The 22,614-nt window shown below is 40.6% G+C and overlaps 1 protein-coding gene across 1 annotated transcript; it reads right to left on the bottom strand.

Annotated features, from left to right (window-relative positions):
- Nucleotides 1-387: 387 nt before the first annotated feature.
- CACNG1 (calcium voltage-gated channel auxiliary subunit gamma 1) lies at nucleotides 388-20,898 on the bottom strand. Its single transcript, XM_036758303.1, has 4 exons — nucleotides 20,664-20,898; nucleotides 6,720-6,794; nucleotides 2,796-2,933; nucleotides 388-614 (listed from the first exon to the last, which is right to left on the bottom strand). The coding sequence occupies exons 1-4, from the start codon at nucleotides 20,896-20,898 to the stop codon at nucleotides 388-390; spliced, it is 675 nt and encodes a 224-aa protein (XP_036614198.1).
- Between the last annotated feature and the right edge of the window lie 1,716 nt (nucleotides 20,899-22,614).

The raw sequence follows: 22,614 nt of genomic DNA, 5'->3' as shown, positions 1-22,614 counted from the left end.
GCAGAGGGCTATCACCACTCAAATGGGAGCTCATAAAACCATGGCAGCCTGTAGGTCTAATGTAGTGATAGGAATTGGGGAGGATGTCACACATCCAGACACCATTCTATTTCATGGTGAGTAGAGGGAAGGGGGGAAGGTAGGATGGAAGAAGGATGAAGAATGGGACTGGAATAGATGGAAAAGATGCCTCAGATAAGGGAAAATATGATCCCTTTGAAAGGATAACCAATTACTACAGATGGGGATGGGGGTGATGCCACCACATCCGCATCTCCTCTCTTTACCTCTGCTTGGCCTCAGTCATTTGGCTTCCATAGAGAGAGCCTTGGAGGCTGCTATTTTCCTAGTCGTCAGCCCAGGTCATCAGAAAAAGATGAAGTCAAGCTAGTGCTCAGGCTCAGCATCCATACAAGACTCCCAGGGATTCTGGGGCATACGGGGCAGGGAGATGAGTAGGAGAGCAATGCCACAGATGAAGAGGAGGACAAAGGAGCTGCAGGCACAGGCAAAGGACCAGGAATAATAGTACTCTATCCAGACCGTCTCCTCACTGTCAATCATCCGCTTCACTGACTGCCGCATGACTTCCACAGAGACGATGATACAGAGGCCTGGAAGGACAAGTGAGACGTCATTCTCAAGTTCTAGTCTGTCCCTCACCCCTTTGCTGAATTTTGAGCTGGCAGGAACCTTAGAGATCACCCAGTCCAACTCCTTCCTTTTAAAGATGAGGCCCAGAGAGGGAAAATGACTCACCCAAGGTCACGCAGTGAAGCCAATATAGCTAGAACTTGAACCTGGTTCTGTTGATTCCACCTCACCACATTGAGGAGCTTTAGGGGGTATAGCTCTTATACCAACACCTCTATTCTAGGCATCTTTGTAGATGTATGCATTCCAGACCCTGGAGAAAATTTCCATGAGCCTAAGGATCATTTAAAAAAAATGACCCCTCCCCAAAGGCATTTGTCTGACATTGATTAGATCTCCAAAGGTGGGGAACCTGTGGCTTAGAGCCACGTGTGGCCTCAAGGCCACAGATTCTCCACCCTTGCTCTATACTATCTCATTGGTGATCCTATCAGCTCATATGGATTTAATTACCATCTCTATGCACAAGGTTCCCAGATCTATATGTCCAGCCCTAACCTTTCTCCTGGGCTCCAGTTTTGTATTACCGACTTCATCAACTCAAACTCAATGTTCTATAGGCATCTCAGACTCCATATATCCAAAACAAGACTCATGACCTCTTCTCCCAGACCCACATATTCCCAACTTCTATATTACTGTTGAGGGTACCACTGTCCTCCCAGTCACCTGTGCTCACAACCTCAGCATCATATCTGTCTCCTCGCTCCCAGTTACTCTACATATCCAATGTGTTACCAAGTTGTGCCATCTCTACCTTTGCAACATCTCTCACACGTATGCCCCTCTGCCCACTCCCAAAGCTGCCAGACCCTCATCACCTCAAGACTAAACTATGACAATAACCTTCTTAATTGATCTCCCTGCCTCAAGTCTCTCCCCTCCTCCACTCAGCTGTCAAACTGGTCTTCCTAAATTGCAAACCTGGCCATCTCACCCCCTTCAATCACCCCCAGTGGTTTCTTATTGTCTCCAGAATCCCATATGAAATCCTGTTTGGCTTTTAAAGCCTTGCCGACTTGGTCCCTTCCTCCCTTTCCAGTCTTCTCACTCTTTACTCCCCTCCATGTGCTCTATGTCCCACCAACATGGTCCTTATTGGTGTTCCTAAATACTTCATCTCTCAGCTCTTTGGCTTTTCACTGGCTGTCTGCCATGACTGGAATGTTCTCTCTCCTTACTTCTGCCTCTTAGGTTCCCAAGCTTCTTTCAAGACTCAGCTCAAATCTCACTTTTGGCGAGAAACCTTCTTGGTCTCCTCCCTGCTCCCTCAAATGCTAGATCCTTTCCTCAATTTACCTTCCACTTATACTGTATATATCTTGTATGTACGAGTCTGTCTCCCACCATTAGAATATGAGCTCCTTGAGGGCCAGGACTGTATTTTTGCCCCTTTTTTTGTATCTCTACTGCTTAGTATAGTGTCTGGTGTGTGTTATTGTTTAGTCATATCTGACTCCTCATGACCTTATTTGGAGTTTTCTTGGCAAAGATACTGGAGTGGTTTGTCATTTCCTTCTCTAGCTCATTTTACACACGAGGAAACTGAGGCAAACAAGGTTAAATGACTTGCCCAGGGTCACATGGCTAGTAAATATCTGAGGCAGATTTGAATTCAGGAAGAGGACTCTTCTTGATTTCTAGCCCAGTACTCTATGCACCATGCACCTAGCTGCCTGCCTGGTATGTAGTAGGCACTTAATAAATGCTTGTTGACTGATAGACTATTAGCTCCTCCCAAGCACTGATCTGTATAAGGCTGACAATTCTTTCCTTTAAAAAAAGAAAGAAAGAAACTAAGATTCCAAAAGAAACAAGTCTTTCTATATACCCCAACAAATCCAAGTTGGACAAAGATGGTCCCTATCTTCAATATCTCTCTGTACTAAAATAATACAATCGTAGTTTTGGAGCTGGAAGGGACCTTAAAGGGCATTTAGTCTAAATTCCTTATTTTACTGTTGAGGAAACTGAGGCCCATGGTTCATTTGTTCTTAGAATTTCTATCATCCTCACTGCTCCACTTAAATTTAAGAGACATTGGGCAATGATTTCCAGGGGATTAGGCAGGGCCTCTATCTGTATACCCCACCCTACCTTGCCCTACCCTGCCTTACCCTGCCCCTACCCAAACATCCTACCTGAAAAAGCATAGAACAGAGCTGCTGGTCTCAGAAGGTAATCCTTCTTTTTCCCGAAGGACAGAAAGATGAAGATGGTCCCCAAGATGGTGAAACCGATGCTGAAGATGGAGATGGCTGCTGCAGAGATGCTGTATTCTACCAAGAAATCAGTGAGGGCAGAGACTCGTCAGCCTGTCCCGCTTCAGTACTATTTCCCTGCTACCAAAAGTTTTGTCACACCTTGTCTGCACCACCAAACCAAGTCGGTAAAATCTGTGTTTGCTCCCAGAGCATGAGGGAACCTCCCTTGGGTTAGAATGGCTGAGTGGAGTGGGGTTCCTAAACAGGAAGATTAGAAGCCACAGATCCTCTGACAACGGAGCCAGAGTTTAATACATTAATGAGCACCCAGAGTAAGATACTGTTCTATAGTATCTAAATAGTATTCTATAGTATCTATATAGTATTCTATGGTATAGTATTCTATAGCATCTATATAGTATTCTATAGTATAATGTTCTATAGCATCGATATAGTATTCTATGGCATAGTATTCTATGGTATAGTATTCTATAGTATTCTATAGTATCTATATAGTATTCTATGCTATAATGTTTTATAGCATCTATATAGTATTCTATAGTATAGTAGAGTATTCTATAGTATAGTGTTCTATGGCATCTATATAGTATTCTATGGCATAGTGTTTTATGGTATTGATATAGTAATCTATAGTATAGTAGAGTATTATGTAGTATAGTGTTCTATAGCATCTATAGTATAGTATCCTATAGCATCTATATAGTATTCTATACTATAGTGTTCTATAATATCAATATAGTATTCTATAGTATCTATGAGGTATACTATAGTATTATACCTATAGTAGAGTGTTCTGTAGTATCGATATGGTATTCTATAGTTTCAATATAGTATTCTATAGTATGGTATAGTATTCTATAATATCTGTATAGTGTTCTATAGTAGGGCTCTCCAAAGTATGGCCCGCAGGTTACATGAGGCCCACAGTGAGATTTTATGTGGCCCGCCCGTGGGTTTTAATTTTCACGCGCAAAAAAATAAAATAATAATTGGCATGGAATGTGTATTAGATTTGTTAATTCCATCACTAATAAATAGTGTCGTTGATGTTAATTTTCTCTGGTGTTTTTAAGCAGTACTATGGACGGAACACATCTCATGAAATTTTCAATCCATCTATGGCATGTGTTCTGCCTGTACGATGCAGACTGGTCAGTATGCACCTACCTTTACATTGTCGCGTCGTTGCTTTGTTGTTAGGTGTTGCTTCGGTGCTTTGGGCCTTCGCCTGTCATATCGATGACACGCATTCCCCCACTTTCTATTAGTGTACTGTATTTGTTATTTTGGTTGTGGCACTTGAACAATTGTTTTATTTTAGTGCAGCCCTAAGATAACCTAAGGGTGGACAGGGCAGTTCTAAAGTATCGATATAGTATTCTATAGTTTCTATACAGTATTCTATAGTATGGTACAGTATTCTATGGCATCTATATATTATTCTGGAGCATGTTGTACTATTTTATAGTATCTATATAGTATTCTATACTGCATTGTACTATTCTATAGTACCGATATAGTATTCTACAGCATCTATATAGTATTCTATAGTATATTGTACTATTCTATAGTATCGATATAGTATTCTATAGGGCATGATACCATCCCATAGTATCTATATAGTGTTCTACAGTATATTGTACTACTCTAAAGTACCTATATAGGGTTTTATAGGGTATTATACTATTCGATAGAACCTATATAGTAACCCAACCCTAACCCTAAAACTAAACCTATATAGTGGTCTATAGTGTATTGTACTATTCTATAGTACTTATATGGTACTCTAACCCTAACCCTAACCCTAACCCTTCTATAGTGTATTTTTCTATTCTATAGTTTTTATATAGTATTCTATAGTGCATTGTACTATTCTATAGTACCTATATAGTATTCTACAGCATCTATATAGTATTCTATAGTGTATTGTACTATAGCTTCTATATAGCATTCTATAGTGTATTGTACTATTCATAGTATCTATATAGTATTCTATAGTGTATTGCATATTCTATAGTACCTATACAGCATTCTATAGTGTATCATGCAATTCTATAGTATCTATACAGTATTCTATAGTGTATCGTGCTATTCTATAGTAACTACATAGTATCTATAGTGTATTGTACTATTCTATAGTTTTTACATAGTATTCTATAGTGCATTGTACTATTCTATAGTACCTATATAGTATTCTACAGCATCTGTATAGTATTCTATAGTGTATTGTACTATAGCTTCTATATAGCATTCTATAGTGTATTGTACTATTCTATAGTACTTATATGGTCCTCTAACCCTAACCCTAACCCTTCTATAGTGTATTGTTCTATTCTATAGTTTTTATATAGTATTCTATAGTGCATTGTACTATTCTATAGTACCTATATAGTATTCTACAGCATCTATATAGTATTCTATAGTGTATTGTACCGTAGTTTCTATATAGCATTCTATAGGGTATTGTACTATTCTATAGTATCTATATAGTATTCTATAGTACATGATACAATTTTATATTATCTATACAGTATTCTATAGTATATTGTACAATTCTATAGTATCTATACAGTATTCTATAATATAGCATAGTATTCTATAGTATCTTGTGTCTATGGCTATGCATTAACCACATATTATTTTTGTTTACTTGTTTTGATACTGGGTGTTCATAAGTTGCCGGCTAGAAGTGCAGTGATCACTCATGGACCTAATCCCACTGCTGATCAAAATGAAAGCTTTAACTCACTCTGTTTCTGCCTTGGGTCCATTCTCCCCTCCTTCTGAGGCTTACTGTATTGATGCCAGACTTAGTGGGAACAGTCAATCAACTTTAGCCACACTGCAGCTCAGGAGTCTTGAGCTCAAGTGATCCATCAGCTTCAGCCTCCCTAGTAGCAAGGATTATGTGTGTTCCACCACGCTCAGTATCTGCTATGTTATTATTCAGTTGTGTCTACCTCTTCATGACTCCATTTCTTGGCAAAGTTTGCCATTTCCTTCTCCAGCTCACTTTTCACAGATAAGGAAACTGAGGTAAACAGCATTGAGTGGCTTGCCCAGGGTCACACAACTGGTGTCTCAGGTCAGATTTGAACTCAGGAAGAAAAGTCCTGGCCTGGAACTCTATTTGCCTGCACTCATTCTTAAAGACCTCCATTGTAAACTACTACTTCAGGAAACGAATACTAATCCCCTAAGGACTTCTTGAATATTCCCAAACCACTTAATTGCAGGGGGTCATTTATGCCAAGGGGAGAATCTAGCTCAAATAGATTCTAGGCACCCCCATCATGCCAGAGAACCATAAGGGAGATTTAGGAAGCCTGACTTATTTTAATAGTTCCTTACACATAGTTCCTTACACATCTTTTTTTTTTTTGGAGGGAAGAAGGGAAGGTAATTGGAGTTAAGTGACTTGCCCAAGGTCACACACTAGTAAGTGTGTCAAGTGTCTAGGCCGGATTTGAACTCAGGTCTTCCTGACTCCAGGGCCAGTGCTGTACTCACTGTGCTTCCTAGCTGCACCCCTTATACATCTTCTTCTAGGCTTTGGTAGGAGTTATATCTATATCTACGTATCTATATATCTCCTTTTAGCAGGCTTAGAATTCTAAGAAATACCTCTTTTATCCATAACTCTCCAGGACCATCTATCTTTAAGGGATACCTGACAGGACTTCAACAACAAAGAATGAAGGAAGAAGAGGAACTTTGTCTGGTCTGTCTTAATTAGCAGCTGTAAAGTCAGCCCTTTTGGGCAAAGGACTTAGAATTCTTGTCCAATACAGAGCTAACCTGGAAAACATATCCAGACTCCTTTCCCCAGCATGGTCTTACCTTTCTGTGTGGTGACTTCAAAGATTTCTGAGCTCTCTCCTGGGTTAAAATGCCTGAAGTATGAACAATTCCGTTCTGTAAAGAAGGGAGAGAAGGGCTGAGTTGCTCTGGGAAGATCTCAGAACTTGAGCAGAGAAATGGGAAGTGGAAAATAGGCCTGGCTTTATTTGGGTGTTATTAGGGAGCCTAAGAGATGAGGAATCTTCTCCTGGCCCCTCAAGAGTAGCTTGTTCCTAAAAACATCTCTATCTGGATCTTTTGTTTGATAATGATGATTTTCACATGCATATATGTAATAATCATTATTATGAAATATTAGATAAGTTTAATTATATATAATTATGTATATGAAGCATTATATATACGTGTGTATGAAATAATTATCAGACTCAAATGCTTTAATAACAACTTATTTACTATTGGGGGAGGAGAAGGCATACATCACATATGCATACATATGGTGGTATATACACAAACATGTATATTTATATGTGCATATATACATGCATGAAATTTTAAGTTTTTCAAAGCACTGTACATATATCATCTCATTTGATAGTCTCTTGGCTTCCTTCAAGTTCCAGTTAAAATCCTATATTCTACAGGAAGCTTTTCTCAGCTCCCCGTAATGCTAGCGCCTTTTCTCTGTGATATATCTTTATATCTTGTTTGTGCATGTTGTCTCCTCTTTTAGAATGTGAACTCCTTGGTGGGGTCTGGGTAAGCAGGAATTGTATTTTTTCCTTTTCTTGTATCCCCAATGATTCACACAGTGTCTGGTGGTTAAGTGGCTGCTTAATATATGCTTGTCGATAATGTTGAGTAAAATGTGTGAAAATCTTCAGGAAATGAGGACTGAATTTGTTGTCTAGGGCAGAGCAAAGTGGGAGTTTAGACCCGTGCGACAGACCGAGAAGCCAAGGCATAGAGACTTCAAGTGACTTGCTAGGGTGAATGTAGTTATAGAGGGTGGCAGAACTAAAATCCAGAGTCCTTTAAAAATCACTAAAAATTGGTTGGGCTTCAAATCTGCTAGCAATGCCTCCCTCCTCCCCCTTTCTGAGCCAACCTTAAGGTTAGAACAGAGCTCTGATGAGGGGTATCTAGACTCTCAGAGTAGAGCCAAATACGGTCATTGACCTAATTTCATATAGCTCTTAGCAAGTTTGATTTCAAAGGCTATCAATGTCCATAGTGCTTTAACTGCCTGAATAACCTGCCCACAGTCCAGCTGAAGCTTCCTTTGGCTTGATAAGAGCCAGCAGTTTAAAACTATTTATTCTTAAAGGGTTTTCTGTCCTTCTACATTAAGATTTTGATTCACTAGGGAAAGGAAATAAGCATTTATATTGTGCTTACTATGTGCTAAGCACTTAACAAATATCTCATTTGATTCTCATAACAACCCTGCAAGACAGGCGATGCTATTATTCCCATCTTATAGTTGAGAAAACTGAGGCACACAGAGGGTTACATAGTCAGTTAGCGTCTATGGTTTGATCTCATCTCAGAGTTTCTTGACTCCAGGCACAGTGCTCTCTTCACCGTGCCACCCAGCTGTTGTTGTTGAGTCATTTCAGTCATGTCAGACTCTTTGAGATGTCATTTGGGGTTTTCTTGGTAGTGATTTGCCATTTCTTTCTCCAGCTTACAGATGAGGAAACTAAGGCAAACAGGGTTAAGTGACTCATCCAGGATCACACAGCTAGTAAGTGTCTGAGGCCAGATTTGAACTCAGCTTTTCCTAACTCCTGGCCCAGCACTGTATCCACTGTGCCACCTAGCTGCCCTTACCCACCTAGCTGTACTAGATTGAAAAGCTAGAGGCTCATTAATTAATGGTGGTTTCAACTATTAACTTCAAAGGATGCTGGGCTACCCAGTGGGTGGGCATCTTGTCATCTTCCCTGCTATTTCCCCCTTCTTCCCAAAAGGAACCAGTGATCTTCAAGTGGACCTACAGAGATCATTTTGCCTCCTCCTCCCCTCCACTCAGTTTTTACCTGGAGCTAAGCTGCCCTGATTGATGCGTGAAGTGAAGACTCACCTTAGTATACTGTATTTAGCTACCCTACCAAACTTCTTTTATCTATATGGCCTCATCTTAATCGCTTGATTGTTGCCTCAGTTGCCTCACTCAAAGTGAGACCTGGGAAAGACTTTAGTTTAAAAAGGCCAACATCTCCCACTGCACCTGGGGCCATCCCCAGGTGTCCTGATCTATATCTTGCCACTGGACCCAGATGGATCCGGAGTAGAAAGTGAGGCTGGTGACTTTGCACAGCCCTCCCTCACTTAAATCCAATTCACTTGCAAGTCATGGCATCACCTCCCTGAGGTCATGGTCCTCTTTGAGAAGGAAGGACAAAACAACGACAACAACGTTATAAAATATGAATCATTAAAACCTCTTTAGCTCACCTTGAACCCCTAGCTAAGAAAGGTCCTGGCAATTAGAGAGAAAATCTGTCTCCATCTCTCATATGCATATAAATGTATTTATGCATATAAATGTGTGTAAATACATGTACATATGTGTATGTATATACACATACACACTCATACATATATGTATATGCAGATGTACATGTGTTTATGTATACTTACATATATGGCAATATAAAATTTCCTATTTATTTTTCTTGTATGCTTTAATATCCATTGCTCTGCCCCTGTACATTTAATCACTGGGGATACACAGAAGCAATGAATGATATCGTAGAGAAACTGGTTTCTTTTAAAACAAATGACAAAACAAAAAACACAACAATCTCTAAAAGGAAATGAGCACCGGAGAAATGGACTCATCGCTCTTTGGAAAAACACGGAGTCTAAGGAAACTAAATGTCAGGAAAGTATAGAGTCACCAGTTTTTTTTTTCTCAGAAATAGGGACAGATATAACTTCTCTGTATCTGTTCCATGTGGCTTCTATATAGTTTGGCTGCAGTCTTTCCTTTAAAGTCTTGCCTTCTCTCCCACTGCATGCAAAGTCAAGCAAACAGCAGTAGTAACAGCAGTGGTGTGGGCTCATCTACCTCCTGCCTCCTGTGTTCCTTGGAACTTTCCAACAGCATCACCTCTTCTTTCTCCTTTAAGAATAGGAGAGGCTAAGTCTTCTTGGGGACTCGGTGAATAAACATTGGACACCAGTCTACAATGTCCTGCTACCACTACCTCTACTTCTATTTTGATAGACATTGCCCGTACGGGGAGTTATATGATGATTCTGTGAAAAAGAAAATTATCTATCTATATCTATCTATCTATCATTTATCTATCACCTATCTATCTATATCTATCTATCTATCATTTATCTATCACCTATCTATCTATCTATCTATCTATCTATCTATCTATCTATCTACCTATCTCCCAGTCCAAAAGCCAATTGATATGGTACTCTCTGCTTTTTGGTGAAGATCAGTGCCCCGAGACTGCATGAAGGGCAGAATTTAGAGAAGAGAGATCTTTGTTCTCTTAATTCTCTTGACAGTCTTCGAGTCACTTCAGGTATTTCTGGTTTTCCAGCTTTGAAAGAGAAGATGGTTGATGCCAACCCCACTTCAGGTTGCTGAAGGAAAAAACTCAGGGAAGAAGCCAACCTAAGAGGAACTGGCAGTCACCGTCACATCCCTATCCCTAGTTTGCTACGTTAGACATTTTGGGGAATTTCCCCTTGGATGAGATTCCCTTCTCTCTCTCTTATTTGACTTAAGTTATCTTATGTCCAATGGAAAAATTCTCTCACTCTGCATTGTATGGTATGTATTCTCTTATGTGTGCTTTCTTTGATTTCCATTTATTTTATTTTCCTATTCAACTTGAATAAATGGGTTGCTTTGCTAATTGCTATGTGTGTTCATTGTGTAGCTGGTTTTTGGTGGAAAGAGAGTCAAGGCTTGAATATAAAGCTTGGAATCCTGCTTCCCCCATTAATGAATAACAATCAAAAGTTAGCTTGAATCTGAAAACCATATCCCCTAGAGCCTAGACAAACAATATTTAAGGGAGCAGATAGATATAATTTGAGCCTGGTACCATCCTCTCTGGGGAGGGCAAAGTGGTCAAGCTTCTGGTCCCAAACTCTTGTTTCCTTTCCTGGTAGGAGTTAAAATCTCCCTTGGAGAAGAGTGGCAGGGGGGGAGAAGAGGCAGGGGGGCAGAGCCAAGATGGCAGGGACTTGCCTGAGCTCTCCCAAATTCCCCCCCAAAAAGCTTTAAATAATACTTCAAGACAAATTCTGGAGCATCAGAACCCACAAAAGGATGTGGTGAAGCAATTTTCCAACTCAAGACAATTTAGAAGGTAAGCAGTGGGGTGAGAGTAAGGATATAGGCTATGCCAGCATAGGTCATACCCCAGAAAATCAGCTGCAGGCCTTGGGAGCAACTGAATCAACTGGATCTCTCAGTCCACAGATGGTAGTCAGAAGGAGGTTAAAGGGGTTCCTTTGTTGGTACTGGTGCTGGGCTCTGTTGCATTGCCCACATATGGATCCCAGTTGCAGTCCCAAGTCCCATTCCCAGGGTGAAGAGGAACACTAGCAAACCAGAGGTTGTGGTCTCAGGGGAGCAGGAGCCCTTCTTACAGATTGAGGGCAGAAAAGAGAGCTTGTGGTCACTCACAGACAAGAGCAGAGGCCAGGAGAGTAATAAACACTTCTGTCCTTAGATCATACGCCTTTGGAAGAACTGAAAGTTTACAAAGCCCCAGAATGAGCTGCAGAAAAAAGCCTGAAGCTTGGGATTACTGCTCCACCCCATGAGCAGAGCCCAACTTTAATATAAAGTTAAAAGTCAAGAAATAGACTGGAAAATGAACAAAGAACAAAAAAGATTCTGACCCTAGAAAGTTACTATGGTGACAGGGAAGATCAAAACACAAACTCAGAAGACAACAAAGTCAAAACTACTACATTCAAAGCCTGAAAGAAAAATGTGAATTGGTTTTAGGCCCAAAAAGAATTCCTAGAAGACTTCAAAAAGGATTTTAAAAATCAAGTAAGAGGGTAGGAGAAAAATTTGGAAAAGAAATGACAGTGATACAAGAAAATAATAAAAATAGAGTCCACAGCTTGGTAAAGGAGGCACAAAAAACACTGAAGAAAATAACACCTTAAAAAACAAAATAGACCAGTTGGTAAAAGAGAAACAAAAAAATCCAATAAAGAGAAGAACATCTTAAAATGCAGAATTTGCCAAATGGAAAAAGATGTACAAAAATTAACTGAAGAAAAAAACTCCTGCAGTGGTGTGGGCTCACCTCCCTCTTGCCTCCTGTGTTCCTTGAAACTTTTCAACAGCATCACCTCTTCTTTCCCCTTTAAGAATGGGATAGGCCAAGTCCTCTTGGGTACTCAGTGAATAAAGATTGGACACCAGTCTACAATGTCCTGCTACCACTACCTTTACTTCTATTTTGATAGACAGTACTCCTAAGGGGAGTTGTATGATGACTCTATGAAAAGGAAAAGTATCTATCTATCTACCTATCTACCTATCTTTCTCCCAGTCTCAAAGCTAATTGGTATGATACTCTCTACTTATCGGTGTAAGTAAAATTGGCCAAATGGAAACAAAAAGTACAAAAGCTTACTGAAGAAAATAATTCCTTAAAATTTAGAATTGAGCAAATGGAAGCTAATGTCTCTATGAGACATCAAGAAACCATAAAACGAAATCAAAGGGATGAAAAAATAGAAGAAAATGTGAAATATCTCATTGGAAAAACAACTGACCTGGAAAATAGATCCAGGAGAGATAATTTAAAAAGTGTTGGACTACCTGAGAACCATGATCGAAAAAAGAACCTGGACATCACATTTCGAGGAACTGTGGAAATTACTTTCAAGAAAATCAAGGAAAACTGCCCTGATATTTAAAACCAGGGAGTAAAATAGAAATTGAACGAATCCACCAATCACTTCCCAAAAGAGATCCTAAAATGAAAACTCCCAGGAATATGATAGCCAAATTGCAGAGCTCCCAGATCAAGGAGAAAATATTGCAAGCATCCAGAAAGAAACAATTCAGATATGGAGTTACAGTCAGGATAACATGAGATTTATCAGCTTCTACATTACAGGATCAGAGGACTTGGAATATGATATTCTAGAGGGCTAAAGAGCTAGGATTACAACCAAGAGTCACCTAACCCCCCCAAAATGAGTATAATCCTTCAGGGGGAAAAATGGACATTCAATGAAACAGAGGACTTTCAAGCATTCCTGATGGAAAGACCAGAGCTGAAAAGAAAATTTAACTTTCAAGTAGAAGACTCAAGAGAAGCATAAAAAGGTAAACAGGAAAGAGAAATCATAAGTGATTTAATAAGGTTAAATTGTTTACATTCCTAAGGCAGTTAGAAGGAGTATACATAGAGGGCATGGATGTGAATTGAATATAATGGGATGATTATCTAAAAAATTGAAATGAATCAGTGAGAAAGGGGAATTCTGGGAGAAGGGGAAAGGGAGAGGTAGAATGGGGTAAATTATCTCACATGAAAGAGGTGCAAAAGAGCTTTTATAGTGGAGAAGAAGACAGGGAGGTTGGGGAGAGTGCATGAACCTTATTCTCATCAGAATTGGTTCTAAGAGTGAGTAACATACACACTCAGTTGGGTGTAGAAATCTATCTTGCCCTACAAGAAAGTAGGGGAAGAAGGGGATAAGACAAGGGGGTGCTGTTAGGAGGGAGGGAGGATTGGGGGAGGTGGGAGTCAGAAGTAAAACACTTTTGAGGAGGGACAAGGTGAAAGGACAAAGAGATAGAGAGAAGGGGGGGAGAGAGCAAGAGAGAGAAGAGGGGAGGAAGAGAGGGAGAGGGAGACAGAGAGAGAGAGAGAGAGAGAGAGAGAGAGAGAGAGAGAGAGAGAGAGAGAGAGAGAGAGAGAGAAGGATAAACAGGAAAATAGGAAGGATAATAAGTATAATTAGTAATAGTAATCACAACTGTGAAAAAATTTTTATAGCAAGTTTCTCTGACAAAGGACTTGTTTCTCAAACATATAGACAACTGTTTCATAAATTTATAAAAATAAGAGCCATTCTCCAAATGATAAATGGTCAAAGGACATGAACAGGTAGTTTTCACTCAAAGTAATCAAAGCTCTCTATAGTCATATGGAAAAATGCTCTAAATTACTATTGATTAGAAAAATGCAAATTAAAAAAACTCTTAGGTACTTCTCACCTATCAGATTGGTTAATATGACAGAAAAAGAAAATAATAAAAGTCAGAGGGGATATGGGAAAATTGCACTTCTGGTGGAGTTGTGAACTGATCTAACCATTTTGGGGAGCAATTTGGAACTATGCCCAAAGGGCTATAAAACCATGCATACCCTTTGACCCATCAATACCACTACTAGGTCTATATACCAAAGAGATAAAAAACAAAAAGGAAAAGGGCCTATATGTACAAAAATATTTATAGCAGCTCTTTTAGTGGTGGCAAAGAATTGGAAATTGAGGTGATACCAATCAGTTGGGGAATGTCTGAATAAATTGTGGTATATTATTGTGATAGAATATTATTATGCCGGGGCAGCTAGGTGGTGCAGTGAGTAGAGCACCGGCCCTGGAGTCAGGAGGACCTGAGTTCAAATCCGGCCTCAGACACTTGACACATGTACTAGCTGTGTGACCTTGGGCAAGTCACTTAACCCCAATTGCCCTGCCAAAAAAGCAAAAAAAAACCAAACCATTTAAGAATATTATTATGCTTTAAGAAATGATGAGCAGGATTCTCTCAGGAAAACCTGGAAAGATTTAAACAAACTGATACAAAGTGAAATGAGCAGAACCAGGAGAACATTGTACACAGTAACAGTCATAATGTATGATGATCAATTGTGAATGACTTAGCTATTCTCAGCAATATAATGATCCAAGACAAACCCCTTATGATGAAAAATGCTACCCATCTCCAGAGAAAGAACCGATGAAGTCTGAATGTAGATCAAAGCATACTTTCTTCAGCTTTATTTATTTTTCTTGTTTTGTTTTGTTTTTTTGGGTCTGTGTGTTCTTTAACAACATGAAGAATATGGAAATGTTTGCCATGACTGCGCATGTATAACCAATATCAAATTGCTTGCCTTCTCAGTGAGGGAGGAGGGGAGAGAAAGAGGGAATTCAAAATTAAAAAAAAACAAATCTTTAAAAATATTTTTACATATAATTGGGAAAAAGATATAATATTGCTTTTATTTTAAAAAGAAGAGGATAGATGTTTGTTTTGACTCCTTCCAAGTGACACAATGACACCTTTAAACAACCCTGACCATATATGCATATATACTCATATCAGCTTATTATTATATTAGTATGTAAGCATTCAACCATGCAAAAAGTATCTCAAATTGTCTCAAAGAAATTGGCCTGACCTATAAAAGAAACACACTGGAAAATTAACTGTCCAATTATAGTCAAAAATGAAAAGAAAAAAAAACTACCAGTTTCTCTCTAGTGGGTTTCTAAAATTCTGGGATAACCAAGAAGAGTCCTAGATTAAGAACTTCTCCAATGGGTCCCTAAAATGTATAAGGGGTCTAAATATATTCAGATGAAGCCCCTACTGTACAGCATTCTCCTTTCTATGCTTCCTCTAAGTTTCACTCAAATTCACAGATTGGATCCCCAGAGAGTTACTTTGAAGGGATCCTTTCCTGACAGCATCTTCAGCTTAATTTTGTGTCTTAACCTATCATGCCTTTGCCAAACCCCAATCTTAGATTACTTCCACCACCTCTTGCCTTCACTTCTATTGACAGGCTGCAAAATAGAACTGAAGAAAGTAGGGAAACTGGTGACTATGTCCACTACACATTTATGTTCCAGAATCTTAACTGGGCCCTAACTACAAGGTAATCCAGTATGCATCCCTAATTGATTTGCTCTCCCACTCACTACAGTGGCTACTCCAAATCTTTTCATCCCTTTTCAAGCCTTCGATAGCACCCTCTCCTCTAACACTCTCGGTTGAAGACTAAAACTCAAGATTTTAACCAAAAAATTGAGGTCCTTTGATGAGATCTTCCTTTTCTTTCCTCCTCTTCTTTCAGCTTCATCTACATCACTCAGATGTCTTCTCACACTCTGCCCTGCTTTATGCCTGTCTCCCATGAAGAGAGGGCCCTTCATCTAGCCAAGTCAAACTGTCGAATATTGGACATAGCAACCTAAGGAGGAGATGACCATTAAAGAATGAAAGAGTTGTAATTTGTATTGATGGAAGAAAAATGTAACCCAGTGAAACCATGGCTCTTTTCAAAATACCACAATGTTTAAACTCTATGGTTGAACTATTGTTAACATCCTCAGGTAAACCCTCATGATGCTTGGCTATCTCTTCTCATATTCTCAAGTAGATTGTCCCCCTCTATAATTTTTACTCTCTAATCTTTAATCTTTCCAACTGGCTGCTTCCTTGCTACCTGGTGCAGGCTCTCATCAAGTCCCCCTTCTCAAGTCTTTCTCCACTCCATTCCATTCTCTACTCAGCTGTCAAAATGGTTTTCCTAGACATAGTTTGGACCATGTCATTTCCCTGTCCCTTCATTGCCCCACCCCTTTTCTCTCCTATAGCATGTTCCAATGGTTTCCTATTGCTTTTAGGATCAAAATTATCTGTATATTTAAGATCCTTAACATCCAATCCCTTCCTACATTTCTGGTCTTCTTGTCCTTTGCTCCCTCTCACACACTCTAAGACCTAGAAACACTGACCAACTTGTTCTTCCTCAAAATATTCCATCTTCCATCTATGATCTTTGCACTGGCCTGCCAGGTTCCCAATTGGGAATGCATTCTTTCTTTGCCTCTACCTACTGGCCTTCTTAACTTCATTCAAGATTCACCTCCAATCCCACATTTTGCAGGAAGTACTGCTAGTGTCTTCCCTCTGAACTTTCCTGCCACTTCCACTCCATATATCTTGTATATGCATAGTTGCTTGAATGTCTACCCTTTTAGAATCTGAGGTCCTTAAGAACTGGGACCAAGCTTTTCCCTTTCTTTACCAGCACCTAGTAAGTGCTTAATAAATGCTTGTGGATTAAGGATTTAGGTTCCAGCATCTGGCAATGCCTTGGGGCTATGACCTTATCATTGAATTGCATATGCAAATAACTGCTGGTTCCTAGAATTATGGTTGACAGAATGCTGACTAGCAAAAACATTATTTTAGAAAAAAAAGCCAAGTAAATGACACTACAAATTATGTAAAGGAGGTTGAGAATGCTGCTTTTGGGACAGGGGAAGGTGTTAGTCCGCATTCTAGTTTCATAGATACCGGGGTCTGATGCCTCTCCATGGCACAGAGGTGATGTAGAGTTTATAAGGGCTATGCCAATAGAAGGATAACATGTTGGTTGTCCAAAAACTAGCCTAGATGATTGCAGAGATGTTCATTGCCAGAGGGCTGGTCATCAAATATTGGACATAGCAACCTAAGGAGGAGATGACCATTAAAGAATGAAAGAGTTGTAATTTGTATTGATGGAAGAAAAATGTAACCCAGTGAAACCATGCCTCTTTTCAAAATACCACAATGTTTAAACTCTATGGTTGAACTATTGTTAACATCCTCAGGTAAACCCTCATGATGCTAGGCTATTAAGAATTGTTTTTAAGTTTTAGTTTTTTAATTAGTAAGTGTTTTTTTTTCTTCCCCCACTACCATGAACATCCCCCTGTGAGGAAAAAAAAAGACAAACAAAACCCTTATAACAAATAATCATAGTCAAACAATCCCCACATTGGCCATGTCAAAAAATATAGGTCTTATTCTACATCATAAGTCTGTCAGCTAGAGTTGACGGACTTATGATGCAGAATAAGAGGAAAGGTTCATGCTGGGAAGAGCTGCTAGGGCTCTGAGCAAATTCCTCCAGTTGAAAATATTTCCTTCCTTTTCCAATTTTCAGAGAACACTTTATTTGGACTTCTCCTTTGCCCACATCATACCATGCCTTGTTTATTTGTATACATATCTAAAATCTAAATCCCTTGGAGGCAAGGGTAAAAAAAATCTGGGTAGCACTTTGCAAAGTGCCTTGCACACAGTACGGATTTAGTAAATAATTTGTAGAGTTAAAGTTAATTGAAGTGTTTCCCCACTCTGGCAACAAGTCAGGGTCACTGCAAGCCCCTGGGCACATACCTCCTAATCTTGTCTACACCAGCCACTGCCTCCTTCAACTAGGCTTGGTTTTGTCAATACTGTGTTCCAAGATAATCCCCTCCAATTAATCACAGTTGATAATAGAAGCGAAGAGGGAAGTGAATGACTAGATGAGAAGCATTAATTAATTAAATTCTTACTCTGTGCCAAGCTCTGGGGCTACAAGTGGCAAAAGAGAGACAATTGCTGCTCTCAAGGAGGTCACGCTCTAAAGGGGACAACAGCACATGGAACAACAGCATTTCCATATGGGCTAGGTGGAATTGATCTCCAAGGGAAATGGGGCATTGAATAAGTCACTTCTTTTCCCAAATCTACTGAACTTTGCAATCAGAAAGAAATACATGGTTAATAATAACAGCATCTTCACCAGGGGATGGGCAATGATGCTGAGAGGGTATATGTGTTTGAGAACAGAGGGCCAGATCAGGGGGAATTTGAACCGATCTCACCTGAGTTGCTATTGCAGTTTGTAGAATGTTTATACTTTTTTTTTAAAGGCCTTGAGAAAACAACCTGAGGAAATTTCCAGCTTCTCTGGCTTAAGAATTCCATAGTTGGAAGGAGCCTTGAAAAGTTTATTTCACTTTCCCCTCCTTTCTCTCCCCTTCTGCCACCCAGGTGGCACTTCTTTGAAACCCCATTCTGATATCTTGTCGTTCCCTTTTAGGAGTTAAAGGAGGGATATTTCTGGATTTCAAAGGTAGGTCACAAATGGATGATGCTGCTCCCACTTGGAAGTGGAGAAATTCAGGGAGAACTGTCCGTGCGACAAGAAGGATAAGAGCTTGAAAATGAAATAGAGCATTTTTCCAAAAGAAAAGAGAGGCCAGGGAACTAGGTAGAGCCATGTTGAGGTTATTAATTGAGCACAGGCTTTGCTAAGGGCTGGTACTCAGGCTGGAGGGCAAAAAAAAAAAAGGAGCAGGTGCTCAGTGCCACTGGTATAACCAACGCTAAGCCAAAACCAAGATGGGAGGAGAGGTTCCAAGAACATAGCTATGTGGATTATATTCAAGGCACGGCTCCTGGGACGGGTCGTATTCTACTGCCCTGTGGCTCAGCTCTCTAAGTATTCTTGTTTCTTCCTCATTTGGTCCTTTCTCTCACTGGAAAAAAATTACTGAACTTTAAAAAGCAGGTTCCCCAGGGTAAGGTGGCTAAGACCAGACGTTTTCTGCCTTGCCCTGTTCATCCCCAGCCCAAGAGAGTTGGTAAAATGAACAATATGTTTATGGGGCCACATTTAGCAGGCAACCAAGGAATCCCGGGCATCTCTGCTACATGACACCCAAACACCCACATGCTAGTGTCCATCAAGATTTCTCCTCATGCCTCTGAACTGTCTGTCTTGAGAATATGTTTTCCTGTGAAATGACTGAGTCTTAAATTGTTTCAGTAGGAGTTAGAGAAGACAGAGGTTTTTTTGAAGCAAATGGGGTTGTAGGTGGAGATGGGAGGATAAGGTTTTGACTTTTTTTTCCTTCTAAAGTGGTACTTTGAGAAAGACTTGGCATTCTATATTAACATCTTATATAGCTCAAGGGCTCTGTTTCTAGGACTGAGTCCCAAACTCCAAACACGAGTGATCAATTTGTGAAACCAAATGTCGATCTTGACCAATCTCAGGAATGAAGACGCATCTAGGTCACATTGCTGTTTTGGAGAGAAACTGCAGGAGTATGGAATCTTTGAATCTTAGAAGTAGAAGGGACCTTTAGAGGTCACTTAGTATGACCTCTCAATTTACAGCGGTGGGAAACTGAGGCTCAGAGGGGTTTGGAATTTGTTCAAGGTTACTCAGGTGCTAGGTAAGTAGAACTGGGGTTTGTATCCAGGTCTTCTGATTTCCTGCCTCCTGTCCAGGGCCTTCCATGCCTCTGGAATTGTATCATGCAGTTCTTTGGTCACTTAACCTCTACCTCAGCGGTTCTCTCACTTGCAAAGTGGTGCTAGTAATAACACCTCCTCCCCCACCCCCGAGTATTATGAAGATCAAATGAGATATTTATAAAGCATTTAACACCATGCCTGACACATAGTAGGCTCTTAATAAGTGCTCATTTCCTTAATTTGTGATTTAGGTCACAGGATATAGCTGAGTGGTATAAATTAAAAACAAACAAAACAACTTGTTGAGTTTGAAACCACTGGATGTGGCTCTCATGTCCTATTGTTCTGTGATTCTAAGGGAGGGGTTCTTAACCTGGGTTCCGTGAACTTGTTTTTTAAAAAAATATTTTGCTGTCTCTTAATAAAATTGGTTTCTTTTGTAATCTACGTATTTTATTTTATGAATTTAAAAAATCATTATTCCGAGAAGGGGTCCATAGATTGTCAAAGGGGATTTGTGACACAAATGAAAGTTAAGAATCCCTTGTTGAAGATCTGGTATAGCAGTTTTAGATTCAAAGCCACTGAGGAGGACTGAAAATCCCTGGTCTTTACTCGTTTGCTTTCTAGTCCTTCGTCCCGACTATCTATCCTTTTTTTCCTGGGCTAATAACCTCTGCCTTAGGAAGACACTAATAATTAGAGACAAGTGCACTATATATACTCCCTAGCTGTGGAAGGCAAAGCCACCATCCCAAACAGTTGCAATCAGGATCTTAGGGGCTGGAGTAGACAAGCAATTTTCTAGGGAGCTGGGAAACCCAGACATCATCGGTGCATCCATCACCTGCTCTTTTCCACATGCAGCTTTTTGGAGGGATGGGGTTGAGGCAGTAAAGAAAACAAGGAAACAGGCACGTTACCCCCTGGCAGGTTGATAGGTCCACAGCTCTTGTCATTGGTGTTGCTCACGTAGATCCGTTTGGTGCAGAGCCTCCAGAGACCAAAATGGGCCACCTCACAGGTGGCATTGTATTTTTCCACCTTCGGGCTCAGAACTGCCCAATGATCTGTCACCACTGCAGCCATTAACAAACAGACACCCACCAGGATGATGGAGAAAGTCAACCGGACTTTAAGTGCTTTGGCCTCGCTCATGATGACCAAAAGTGAGGTTCGGCAGGCTGAACTCAGGGGAGCTGCTTCCCTTCTGTCCAAATGGCTTAGAGCTGGCCGAGAGTGGGCCGAGGTGGCGGTTGGTGAGGGGTGGCAGCTGCACCAGACATGGGCGTGGAGTGTAGGAGTGGTGTCTTAGTGAGCCTAAGCACTTTCAAATGTCAGCCCCAAGGAGTAAAAGCAGGCCAGCCAGGGGACTGGGCTGCAAGTGCAGCTGCTAAGTCCTGTCAGGGGCAGTGAGAAAGGCTTCTATTAATGCACCCATCGAGTAAATTCAGGGTAAGCTGCTGCTCAGGTTACAGCGTCGTGCTTCCCAAGTTGGATCTGGAAGTCCCCCATGGCTCCCTGTGGGGAGGGAAGCTGACTGAGCAATGAACCCCACCCCTTCTCACTGGGGAGGCTTAAGGCATCATAGTCATCAGTGAATAGCTGAGTGGGGTGGGGAAGGAAAGTCAGCTCAAATATTGCATGTGTAGTCAGGGAGGGATGTCAGATGGTTGCTTGAGAGTCTGACTGCTAAGAGGTGGGGGAGGAAGATGATATTTGACTGAGGATAGTGGATAAAGTCAGATGGAGCAGGGAAGAGATGATCTTTTTGGATTCTAAGGGTGCCGCATTGCTCTGTCATTGGGGTTAAAGGTGCTACAGAGATATGAGAAGGATTGACCTCATCCAGCAGAAGTGTGAAGGCAAGACAGCTTTGGAATTCTGCTTAAAGTAATCCAGGGTCTTTGGGAACAGCCGAAAGCTAGCACTCTCCTAGTTAGTGTTGGATTTGGGGCCAAAATGTGGCACTTATAAATCATTGAACTGCTGACAAAAAGAAGTTTACTTTTCCCTAACACAGTAAGGATATGCAGCAAGGAAACAGCAGCATTTAACTTTTAAAGATCTGGAACCCCTTCATTTCTATTCAGAAACCCTTCTGATTGGCAGGGGACAGTCTGGTATCTCTCATGGTCTTCAGACATCCATTAACTCCAAGGGGCCCTGACTGAATGTGAGCGGGACTTAATGCCCTTAAGTGAATCCCCATCAACATAGGGGACGATCAGGTCCCCAGGACAGCTTTGTTGCCTTTTAGGGAAACCTAATCTCTGGTTCAGGCAAAAGAGGGAACTCTGGTCATCTACTACCATTACTATCACCACCGCCACCACCACTACTACTACTACTACTGTAATAATGATAGTTAGCATTTATTTAGCACAAAGCATTTTAAAACTATTGTCTCATTTGAACCTCACAACAGCACTGAGAGGCAAGTGCTATTACTTATCCTCATTTTGCAGATGAGGGAGCGGAGGTAAACAGAGGTGAGGTGATTTGCCCAGGGTCACATAGCTAGAAGGTATTGCAGAGGTGGGGAACCTGCAGCCTCAAGGCCACATGTGGCCCTCTAGGTCCTTGGGTGTGGCCTTTTGACTGAGTCCAAGTTTTACAGAACAAATCCTTTTATTAAGGGAATTTGTTCTGTGAAGTTAGAGGATAGTTAGAGTTCTAACAGTTAGAAGATAGATTTGAACCCTGGTCCTCTCTTCTTTAGGTTCATAGTGTATTAATTGTGCCACCTAGCTACAGAGTTGTGGAAATTTTGCGCCTGGGACAAAGTGGGAGGGAAAGTCGATGGGTGGTATAAGGAATAGGGAGAAGTGCATCCTGGGATACTCAAGATTTCTACGCTGTTAAAGGACTGGC

Source organism: Trichosurus vulpecula, chromosome 4 (assembly GCF_011100635.1).
Source record: "Trichosurus vulpecula isolate mTriVul1 chromosome 4, mTriVul1.pri, whole genome shotgun sequence".
NCBI lineage: Eukaryota > Metazoa > Chordata > Mammalia > Diprotodontia > Phalangeridae > Trichosurus > Trichosurus vulpecula.
This window is presented reverse-complemented; position numbering and strand designations above follow the sequence as displayed.

Excerpts from the sequence above, each read along its gene's own strand:
- CACNG1 (XM_036758303.1), bottom strand. The coding sequence starts at position 20,898 with ATGAGCGAGGCCAAAGCACTTAAAGTCCGGTTGACTTTCTCCATCATC. Across the intron at positions 6,795-20,663 it reads ACCTATCAACCTGCCAGGGG|AACGGAATTGTTCATACTTC; the intron begins GTAACGTGCCTG and ends CCTTCTTTACAG. Across the intron at positions 615-2,795 it reads TCTGTTCTATGCTTTTTCAG|GCCTCTGTATCATCGTCTCT; the intron begins GTAGGATGTTTG and ends TTGTCCTTCCAG.